At 33.4% G+C, this 12176-nt stretch overlaps 1 protein-coding gene across 5 annotated transcripts; it reads left to right on the top strand.

The window, feature by feature from the left end:
• The first annotated feature begins 754 nt into the window (after nt 1-754).
• LOC105321707 (small cardioactive peptides-like) lies at nt 755-9762 on the top strand. 5 transcript variants are annotated; one of them, XM_011420116.4, is made up of 7 exons: nt 755-944; nt 5868-5900; nt 6382-6420; nt 6716-6778; nt 6880-6996; nt 7372-7452; nt 7569-7825. In XM_011420116.4, exons 1-7 carry the CDS (start codon nt 879-881, stop codon nt 7692-7694), a joined length of 525 nt encoding a protein of 174 aa, XP_011418418.2. In that variant the 5' UTR covers nt 755-878; the 3' UTR covers nt 7695-7825. The 5 variants fall into 5 exon arrangements, with proteins under 5 accessions (XP_011418418.2, XP_065933711.1, XP_065933712.1 ...); XM_066077639.1 differs by lacking the exon at nt 6716-6778 and having other exon boundaries at nt 757-944; nt 7569-7820; XM_066077640.1 differs by lacking the exons at nt 7372-7452; nt 7569-7825 and adding an exon at nt 7194-7239 and having other exon boundaries at nt 760-944.
• Nucleotides 9763-12176: the final 2414 nt, after the last annotated feature.

Below are 12176 nucleotides of genomic sequence, written 5' to 3'. Positions count from 1 at the left end.
TGTATTATAGTATCAATGATGACAACACTTTTAAATGTAGGGACGCAGCAGAAATATTACTGCAAATATCAGTATCATGGTTTTACGTAAGTTCAGTTGGCACTTACTTTTGGAGTATCAATACATTGGTCCATATGTTTGCTAAGATACCTTTTTCCTATCCAAGTCCCTTCAAATAATTGTTTGGGCCATAAAAAGATACTTGTTCAACTATATTTTACTTTTACTTTTTACTTTTTCAATTACATTTATTAAATGTTATTAGTTACCAAAATGGCATCCGAAATATACTCAGTAAGCTGGTATGGAATTTATACAATAGGGATTTCATAATTTGATAGTGTTTTTCACTTTGAAGCTCATACGAGAAAAAAAATAGCAAAATTCCAGCAGTCTGGGCGAGGGTTGTTTGATTCACACGAGCTGCGAGTTGTACTGATTACATGGACTAATGTGTGTTGATGAGACTGGACCAACAGTTGTTATACGTCTATGTTGGCACCTCCTGCCAAAACCACCATTTTAGGAGACCAAAAAACCAATCAGTTATTTTGTTTAGTCGTCAAACATCCCATTTAGTGAAATCGCAGAAGCAGGCAGAGATTGTTATTAAATGCTTAACTAGACATTGGAAATCATTATCGTGTCCTAGTCGCAAGGTTTGTAGACGGGCTTTCATTGGTTGTCTGCGATTAAATATTAATATGGCATCTCCATATAGATTTCAAGATTGTAAAATTTGTCACGTGCTTAATAATTGATGACGTCATTTTGTGTTCTGGAAGTGGGTGGTCAAGAAGTATTTGTCTGCATACACGTGCTTTGATCTTTCAGAGGGTCACTGGAATTCACCAGAGTCAGAGCAACAACAAATCACTATGATTGTGTCCGGGATTACATCTTTCATGCTCCTTTTTGTCTTGCTTCTGCAAACGGATGCAAAGGTAAGAAACTTTACAAAATACCCTTGCTGCTTTCCGTCTCTTTTCATTTTATGTTTCTGTTTAAACTACTCTACTTAGCTTTTGAAAACTATTCAAAATACTTATCCTGTCTTCCTATTATTTTCATCATTATTTTTTGTTTAATGCTCTCATTCTTTTGTTTAAACCACATTTTGCCAAAGAACAATTTGAGAATTTCACTACGAAGGATCTTGGCAAACTTTTGACTTAGAATGATATCTTCAATTTTTTTTTTACACTTTCCTGTTTTATGCTATATTTTTCTATTGAAACTATGAAACCACGGTGATTTGATGAATACAAGACTGTAAATTGCATTGATATTCCTTTTCATGTTTAAAAAAAAACAACATCTCTACAACCTTTCATAAAACTTGAACAAAATGTTTCGTGTTAGTTGTAGGCAACATATAAAACCCATTTGTCCTACAATTATTTTCTTTTAAAACTGTTTTCCACACCTGTCTACTTATTTTAGACACATTTTAATCCTGTTACACAACGTTTTTCAAAAATCTCCCACGCTAGCACATCTTTCTATTGGTAACTGACTTTTTAAATGTTAAATATCAGAGAGTTTCTCTTGACAAACTTTTCACTATTTAGATTTAATTATCACAATCAATGTATCTCTCACAATTAGCAAAGAAAGGATGTAGGGTAAAGATACTAGTAGTACACCAAAACGTTGTGTAATTCGACAGTGATATTGAATATCGTGTTGTGCGACTATCTGTTAAAAGGACATTGATGTATTATCATATAAGGCAAGACTTACAGGGGGTGATTAAAGACTAATGCCTCTAATGTTGTGTCGAGAAGAAAGGTGCTTGTTCGCGGATAAACATTGTCTTTAAGATTGAGATATATTTCGGTCCTGATTACAATCTATGAGTGCGGTTAACGATTGTGTCTTACGAGAAATGTGCTGCGATTAGCAAGCTAATCAAACAATTATTGCGCAGATTACTATGGACTATCCGAGTCTTTGCAAGAGGCGATACATTTTGATTAAATTCGGTAATTTATCAGAGGTGATTATATTTCTAATCGATTAAGAGGGATTAACGTATTTCAGTATATTTCTGTGTTTATTACTTGAGACATATAACATACCCTGATTAATCATTTGAAAACATAAATCCTTATTGAAATAAACCTACCAACCAGATATTTTTTTCTAACTAATCATAACGCCTGGATAGCGCAGTAATGCAGATAATTCTAATAGTTTTAGTTTAATAATTTAAAGTTTAGTTTTGTCATAACAGGTGCCCTCACAAAAAATGATATAAAATGATATTTTACACTATTAAAATGGCATGGGAAAAGTTTGAAGCCTATTGCTGCCCCATTAAGAATAAACTGAATGTTTGATAAGAAAAAATCTTAAATGTTTAAAAACAAACCCTCAAACAAAATTACAGTTCTGAGAATGACGTTGGTTTTTTTTTTGCTGTATGTCCGTGAATCCTCTGTTTGCAATGTACCGATGAACACTTGGCTCCAGCAGTTACGGTCGTTCTGGAGCGATACTTTACTGTCCTCAATGGGCACTTGGGAGTTTTTAAATGTATCTAAATGAAATGACACTACAGATTGAGATTCTAACACTGATAACACCACTCAGTAATAACGAAATCATGCTGCGGAATAAACTAAACAGACACCCAGGCTATAAACTCGCCTTTTCTCCTGTAAGACAGTTGCGTTTTATTTCATCGAGCGAGAAAGGAGACGACAAGTTCGTTGGAACTCCTCCGTCTGTCTTTAACAGTAAGGATCGGTCTGAAGATAGTAAAACATAGATAACGTTATGTTTCAATCGCTCGCTGATGATTTTTACCAGTATCCATATTTAGTTTAGATTTGACTTAGTTTGATGTTTGATGGATAAAGCTTAATGTTGATGTTATACTTAATGCACAGAAAAACCTGAGTCAACAAAATGGTTTAGTAACGATATATGGTTACTTGCTGTTTATTGGTATTCAAAGGATTTTCTAAAAGTAAAAAGAAAGAATTTATAATTATCAAACAAGTTAATGAATTGATGATAAATTCTGTCGTCTTTTTCAACAAGGCTTGCTGACTTAATCTATAACGAGAGTCTCTCTCTTAAATAAAATCTTTATGTCAACAAATCTCATTGTTGAGTTCACATTGTTATAATCTCTTCATTAAAATGAATTCTGAAGTTTCATGGTAACAGGACAGAAAATCGATAAAAATTAATAATCATTCAGAAGCACAAACCAATGTTATCCTGTTGCCCTAACTCTGTATTTTTACTTTAAACTATTGTTAATTGTAAAAGAATATTTTCCAGATTCTATGATTATTCTAGCGTTTTACAAGACTTTTGGGATGTTCAAATAAAACACAGGTTTACTCATCTCTCTTCGATACCCATTTAATCTTGTATCTGAATATTCCAAAGGGATATTTTTACACAGATTACATTTACGGGACTTTCTTGTTTACTTTTAAACAAGTTCTAGAATGTTTACACTAATTTTGTAATTAACCGAGTACAATAATATGATGTTACTGTGTACAGGTTTATTTTCGCCCTTCTACACTTGCAAAACAACTTTGCTCCATCTTGATTCGCCCAGACATACTAGTTGTATACGGATTACGGATGGCAGGGATTGCATTCTTGGGGGCTTTCTTGTGTACTCATTACGATAGCTCTTTAACTCACCGTTAACATCATTATGACATGGATGGACAAACACAGGTTTCCGTTTCGTTCCAGGTTCTGAACTTAAGTATCACGATTTAAGTTGTGATGTTTTTACAAATTGCAGATAATAAATGAAATATGATTTGTAATACAGTCACTTACAAAACTTAAGTTTTTTTTTAAATTTAAATATCAATTTCTCATTATTATTTTTTTTTTTAATCTAAATTTATGTTAAGAACAATACTAATAAAAACTTACTTCAAGAAATTGTATGTAAATAATATTTATAGAAGTTAAGTGTATTTTCAAAAGAGAACAACAGTTCTTGTTAAAAGTTTTGGTTTCATTGTTTTTGCATTACTCAAGTTAGTATTGTTGGAAGAAAACTTGACATTGTACGGGATTCGTTTCCATAATGGCTTCCTCTCCAGGTTTGTTTGAATAATGTGAGAGCAAATTCCCTTTGCTTAATGTTTGGCAAGAAGGGGGCTTTAGTAAATGTTAAGGTTATTAACCCCACACTATCGAATATTGATAACCAAAGCAGTGTTGTATAAAAACATGCAAAACAGTATTAACCATGTCTTTTCCCAAACAATGGATATTGAACATTTCATCAAAGGATCACTTTGCTTACAATTAGGCATCAAATTTCCTCACACTTAATATATTGTTTAATTCAACAAAGCAGAGGATCGTAAAAAAGGGAACATCGTAAAATTAAGAGTGATCAATAGGCTATATGGAGTGATTAAAAGTGGCCTGTATTGGTAAAGCTCGGGTAAATAGATAGAGTTTCTAATACTTACAGAAAATCAATCATTATGTTAGTCTAACGTAACATCTAGAATGGTAACCGGGCAAGAGATTTGTAAGGCTTATGGTGGATTCTCACACCTACAGTTTATATATACCAGTTATCAATTATTACTATATCGCTGGAGCTGCCAAGTTTATTATTTGTTTAAAGAACAATAATGGCATATATTAATTTCAGATGCAAATAGTTATGAACAATACATTTGACAATATTGATTTAACCACCAGAACTATATCATTGTAAATGGTCATATAACTTTATCTATTGTTTCTTTGGATCCGAATATTTCTTTTGTGACCCCCTCAATATCTGCATTTGAAAATGCAACTTCCTTTTATCCCAAGTATTTGTACCAAACTTCCTTGTATTTCGTATCAAATTTTCAAGTGTCATCTCACCTTTCTCATTTAATGACTATCAAGTTATGACAGACGTCAATTTGCATTCAACATAATGTACATCGCCATCAAGTTGTGATACCGAGATGTTATGCTGGGGAGTTTTTTTTTTTAAACTGTCAAAATTTTTTTTATGTCTTTTAAAACAAAATTCCTTAGTGCCCTTTCCGCTTCGTCAGAATTGATTGGGAATAATTACAGAGAACATTTTGTCATTAGGGAGGCGTTCAGACGGATCCTTACGGAATCCTAGCTAATGCTTGGCACCGGCCCCGACCAACCTTTTACTCTGCTCGCCGAGGAACCGCAGAAATGGACTTTTGCGGGGTGTTGAAATTCAGCAAATCACATTAAAATCATGTTTCTTCTGACATATCGGTGACAAAGGAGTGTTTCAAATTGAAAGTCCTCGTCCTCGATGATTGAAATAGACCTGACTTAAGTGACTACGTAATGGTGCTAGTTTCCTTAAGATCATTCATCTTTTGTTCACACTTAATTTCCCAACACTTTACGTCAATTATAATTTACGAATCTCTCCGATGTGGTTTATTTTTAAGAATACATCTCGTTAATTTAAGATGTCATATATCATTGCAACAAAGATAACATTTACATGTATAAGGAATTATGTAACAACTGTGTATTCATGAAAAATATGAAAGAATTGCTAATATCATAAAACTTCTTTGTGTATGATTAAAATAAAACCAAAAAATAAATAAATTTAAAAAAAGCAAACAAACAAAAAACGAGCCGTTGTGGAGGAAAAAATAGCTGCACCATATATTGGATGCATTTCATGCTTTTATATGAATCTTTTATAAGTTTACAAGAATTTATTTTTGATCAGCAGATGCGGTTTAGTAAAGTTCTATACATATTGTATGTAACTGAATTGAGGTATGAATTGTATAGTTACGCCTGTGTGTTCAAAACAATGCCGACGTACAATGAATAATATATTGACACGTTGTTTTTTTTCATTTCAGCCAACATCAGCTTTAAGACAGAAGCGTGCTCCTGTAAGTATTCAATTACGCGTAATTCATTACAGTTCAACTTTGAATTTAAAAAACCCCAAAGAATAAGAGAAACATGCAAGCGACAAAAATCTGAGAAATGATAAAATTAAGAATTAGCTTCCATATGATTTTTAAGGCAGGAAAAATTGTATATAAAACTTCCACAGATGACAACTTGGAGTAATTTTACATTAATTTACGAAGGACAGGCAGAATTAGCCTAGAGTATGTCGTATTAGTCGCAAAACGTCTAAGCCTGCAGGTAAGGCTATGTAATACGGTATAGATACAAGACGTTGGCAGAGGGACGCTTCCCCTGTCAATGGCAGCAGTTTTTGGTGATGTCTGAAATAAACGTTCCAAGGTGCCTTTAGGGGCGTTTGCAGGATCCAACCATAATCAAATGTTTTGCTCATTTTTTTTGTGCGGCGATTTTGTTATTGTTATTTAATATTCCACTGTTTTTGACATCCTTTAACAGGGATTTCAATTCCCGCGCTTGGGAAGGTTACAAGAATATGTAGGTTTACATGTACCAGAGGGTAACTTACGCACAGCGCATGCTCAATGAAACTCTCTCTTATTCTCCATTGCTTTCTTCATCATTAAGCATGTATATCTTATAATCTTATTCAGTCTGTTTTTATCTATTTAATATAAATTTAAATTTAACTCTAAATTTATCATTAACACGGAACAAAATATTATAATTCTAATTTTTCATTATTTTTTCAAAAATTAAAGCCATATCTCAATTTAAATCTAAAACATCTATTTGTCATCATTGTTACATTCTTTCTACTGATGTTGCGCAGAAAGTAAACAAGCGGCCCTTACAATTTCCACGCTTGGGTGGGAAAAGATCTTCTCCACCCGAGGTACGTCAGGGGACTTTAGAAATAAAGAAAAAATATCATTGCTAGCCGCGTATTTTGAACTTGGTTGTAACCTGTCTATTCATGCTTTGTACAAATTTCAGAAGTTTGACAGTTCTCCAGACATTTATGTCGAAGAAATTGAACCGGTTTTAAATGATGATATAATAGATAGTTTTCTAAGGGGACAAAATGATTTGTCCCCTCAGGACCGTTATCAGGTAACTTTGCACAGCACACAGAAGCCTTCAAAAATTTGCATGGATATTTTTTCATCTTTCCTTCATCTGTTGTGACGTGAGCGAATGCAGTGTGAAACGTTTTTTTCTGAAGTAAATCTTTGATATCTCTCCTGTCTGCCGCCATCTTTGATCGCCATTTTCTTCATTGAAACTTCCGTCCTTCTCTCACCCTTCAGATGTTGACATCAATGCATGCTGTTGCTCGATTGCAATAAAAAGCAGGTAAAGAGCATGTGCAATGGATAAGAAAAACAACACAAACATATGTGCAATAACATGTAAAAAGAAATTATTTTTTGAGAGCTATATCATCTCTTGCTAAATTTAACATCACTTATTTCTACAATGTTAAAGGAAAGCGAAGTGAATAAAAGGGGAATTCAGTTTCCAAGATTGGGAAGAAAAAGGAGTTCATTAGCTGACATGCACACCTATGTAAGTTAAAGACAAGTTGTTTTTCAATAGAAAGTGAAGATTTGTTCATATCCAACTGAAATCTGATGTTTTAAAAATCGTAAATCAAGCCATTTTAAAATTTCCTTACCTTACAGAGAGAATATGCAGAAAAAATGTTAAATTCGGCAGATGACGATTTTCCACATGACATTAGAGAGAAGCTGTTGTCAATGCTCCACTCAGATGACGAGGGACCGACAAATAGAATCATCATCATCTGAATCTGTCACGTTTAGCCCATTCTTATTCAACAGACTTATTACAGACTGTTTAGATAGCTGATTCATCATATCATTTCAAACGATCTCTTTATTTAGGTTTTAGTCTTTTCACCATAAAATGTACTACTATTTTGTCTAATAAATGATTTTTTAAAAAGAAAGTTGTCGTTATTTTTTTACCATTTTATGTGACTTACATATCTTAGAAGCAATGAAAATAATCTAAATAGTATTGCCTTTGTTTGTATTCATTTTGGTATGCTTACCTTTCCAGAAATATTTCTATTTCCCGCGAATGGGTCGATCGGTAAGTATGGTAGATAAAGCAACCAAATTTTAGAATATATCCGCTTTGTTGTGTCACGTTATGTTCGATTTGTTTGAAATTTGAATTCTATGTTATACAGTAGTGGATAGTCTTAGCTTTTGATTGGCTTTTTTTTTGTTCTGCCATGTCAAGACTTCGCCATAGAATCATTTAGACGATTTTTAGAATAAAATTAATATATCTGTAAAGACCAGAAGTAAATTGTATTCCAAATACATTGTCTTAGCACTGCAACTGGCGGATTTCCCCAGCGTATGCTGCCATTAGGAGAAGGCAAATGCAGATCACTACAGTCGGCTTATTGAAGAACATGCATGACTAGTAGATAGGTCTGAAGGGATGAGGAAAACACAATAGAAGTTTAAATTAGGAGCTCTATGTATATATTTCATTAATTTGTCTTGCTTGCTTCTGAATTCTGAAGGCTTTGTATATACCATTAAGCCAGATATACATAATTATATATTTGAGTAGCGGCGGCCAGTGTAAGGTATTGAATGTTGAAAGAAATCAAATGACATGTGGGAAGAAACATTTTTTTTTAGTATTTGAGTAGATTACGAAAGACTTTTATGTAATAGAGTGCTGTTCATTTGATATTCTCACTTTGGAGCAATATGGTATCAAATGACAGTTCCAATATTTTGCATCTTTTATACGACTTTTTTATTATTCTGAAGTACCATACATTGCTTGGTTTTAGTGATGTTACTTTTAGCATAGTATACTCAGTGTATTTTATTTCTCATTAAATTAAAAGCAGGATCCGGGTAATCTCATAAAAAATGGATTTCAATTAAAAAAGCCCAATGAAAAGTCTGTTTTATTGGCTTATTGGAAGTATTTAAATCGATGCAATAGTTGTCCAATCTAGATGACATTCATGACTTAAGCTAAAAGGTTTCGATCTGTGTTTGCAATTCCACGCTCAACATTTGTTTCAATAAAGAAAAAAAATCCTTTTCCTGCATTGAAGTACCATTTTGAAATCGAATATCTTGGCAGATAAACGGTAATGTTTCTATTCGGTATCTGATACATGTACAAATATGTTAAATGATGTTAGTATTTGCTGAAAAGATCAAGTTGCCATTGTAACAATTAATTAAGAAAAGATACAAATGAATCTTTGTTTAAACAAATAACTATACAATATGTTGTCTGTTTGCTTGAAGGCTTTTTATTTCCCACGGATGGGCAGGAATCAGGAATCAGCTGACCAGGAACAATCCGAGGAGGACATTCCATGCTGCAATGTGGGCGTGTCCAGGGCCTGGGGCCCAGAGGATCCCGAGCCCAGACGTATTTGTCCCGCCGCCAAATGCTGTGGTCATTTGTCTTCAAAAGTCTATGTGGATTCCGATCTAACAGTCTACGAAATATGTGTTTCTGATGTGGTATGTTATTTAATTTATTTCTTTGATATTACACCTTCATAGCAAATGATGATAATGATCGAGATGGTTATCATAAAGTACTTAAGAAGTCGCAAATAATGTTCTCTCTCTCTCTCTCTCTCTCTCTCTCTCTCTCTCTCTCTCTCTCTCTCTCTCTCTCTCTCTCTCTCTCTCTCTCAAAACATTTCTCTAAATCATGCACTTGATTTTTTGTATTACAGGCTGCACTTCCAATGGAGCAGAAGAGCTAATACAGCGTCATTTATTGATGCAATTGACAATTTAATAATGTAACTTCAATGTTATAATTGTACAGTGAAATAAATTTGTATATTTGATTATATAACGGATTTTGGTTAATAATTGCAATTTGAGAGAAGATTCTGCTCTCCATTTATGGAATCAGAGAGTGTGTTTTTCAGCAAGTTTCTGATTTCTCCGTGCACTATGTCAACTGTTCCAATACTGACGACTCCAATGCATACAATGGCTCTGGTGAACGTTGAGAAGAAACAAAAGGCTTTAAAAAGAAAATTAATTCCGGATGTTTGTCAATGCTATCAGGACCAGCCAGATTTCTTGTATTCTCCTTCATTTGCCTTGACAAACAGAGCCATCTTTGTTTTTGTGAGGATCCTATGCCATGTTAAATAAATATTTCATCGTTATCAATTAATAGAAAAAACTACTGAGCCTCCGCTATGATATTTGCATTTTATAATAACGTTTTAAATAGGAGGGATCTTATGGAGCGGGACTGGGGAAGTGGTGATGTCTTTTAAAGCATCGCAATCTTGATCTGGTCTGAAAGGATTCGTGGATTACACAAACCAACCAACAGACCTTCTAACGATACTTAATATATTATGGTCTTGGGAAGCTTTGGAATCATGACTTAATCCTCTCTTAATGTCTTTCGTAAAGGTTCGAATCTGATCATTTTCGGCAACATATAAAAAGAAAACAAAGAAAAAAAAGAATAAAAGCCACAGCTCGGTGTATATTGCATTCATAATCATAATGCAAAATAAAACTGTCAAATCTGGTTTGTGAATTCGTAGAAACCAAGGACCACCGGTAACTGTTCTTTGGAACTTGTTCGACTTTTTGGACTGGACACCATTTAGTCGGCTATTCTCAACAAAAACAAATAAATAAATTACATTAAGGACTTTTACTATACCACAGTTTTTAACTTAAAATAATCATGTAAAATTTTTTAGAGTAGATAATGGGTTATTTCTTAAGCATCCAACCTTACTAACATGTAATTATTGATTACTTTTCATTGATCAAATTCTAATCTACTTTAAAATATTCATTTCGTGGAAAAACGTTTGTTGTGTTACAGCTAGAGAAAAAATTCATTTTCTGTTTCTGCAATGGTAGCACACCGAACTGATATTCTAATTAACAATGTCGAGTAAATCTTACTACCTAAATATCAGCTGTCACATGTGATGAGTTTTACGTATTTTTTTTTTAAATATATACACTAATGAAGAGACAATAAGCAGGTGCGCGGAGCCTGGGCGCGTTGGCCTGGTGTTACTGGAAAGACGAAAGAGCTGAGCTGTACTTTCCGATTGATTTACATGGCGGTAACAGCCGTTTGGATCAACGTTAAGATTGTCATAAGCTTCGCTAATGGAATTACATGATAGTCAATTATCAATTAAAAATCTTCATCCATCATGTAAAAAAAAAAATCAAAACACAAAAAATAGCTTGTCGTTCGGAAGACTGGTTTTTATAATTTGCAGATGATTAGTGGAGAAGAAAAGATTCGTTCTAAAAAATATCAGACGTAAGACCATCCTTGTGTCGTTTAGTACACTGTATTAAGTGAAGACAGTTGTAAGGCTAGATAAGTATGCTTCCGCAACCAGAATTGACATCGTTATGACAAAATGATAACAACAATTTGTGTTTCATGAAGGGTGATTATAAAATAATCTACCATTGGACAACTTCTCACATTCGCCTCGATACAAGTTACATAACGAACTTTAAAGATTGTTTTAGATAGGATTAGGAGCAGAGCTGTTGTGATTCGTACGTTCTATAAATAAACGCTAGTAACGTGTATTCGAATGTGCTTTATCGAGTGCGTTTGAATTTTGTTATGGAGAGATAAGCTATCACCTAAAATACAATAATATCCGTTCATCACATAGCCATATATACAGTTGTATATGGTAATGTATCTTTTGAGAGACACTGTTGTAAATTGTTCTACATATATTTCTTTCTTCTTTTACTTCAATTCATCTCATCGTAACAGAACTTCGTATGAAAGAAAACATTTTCTTGTTAAAACGGAACCCTTTAGAGGGAATATCTTACATCTCATTACAAGGAATAAATGGGATTCTTGAGAGTTTGACAGTGTGTATAGTACATGTGTCAAGGCAATATCTTCTGAATAGTGCATTAATATTTTGTCTTTTTTCTTTACTCCTGATAATCATAGAGCAAACAAACTGGGTGTATGAGTTTTGTTAACAGTGGGCGTTTACCAAAAAAACGGAGTTTGGTGCTTGAAAATGCAAAAGTCTCTTCCTTTAAAAGTCTTCCTAAGATGTGCTCTCTTAAGTTTTAGTTAAGCTGGAAAAGAATGTAAATGTAGGCAGTCTTTTTCATTGACAAAATATCAATTCTCTTTTGTAAAAGGAAAAATTCTTTAACGAGCTTTAACCAATTTTTATTACCAATATATCACATACATCGGAAACAATTCTTCTTTTTTTTTGGTAT

The sequence above is a fragment of the Magallana gigas genome, chromosome 3, assembly GCF_963853765.1.
Source record: "Magallana gigas chromosome 3, xbMagGiga1.1, whole genome shotgun sequence".
NCBI lineage: Eukaryota > Metazoa > Mollusca > Bivalvia > Ostreida > Ostreidae > Magallana > Magallana gigas.
This window is presented reverse-complemented; position numbering and strand designations above follow the sequence as displayed.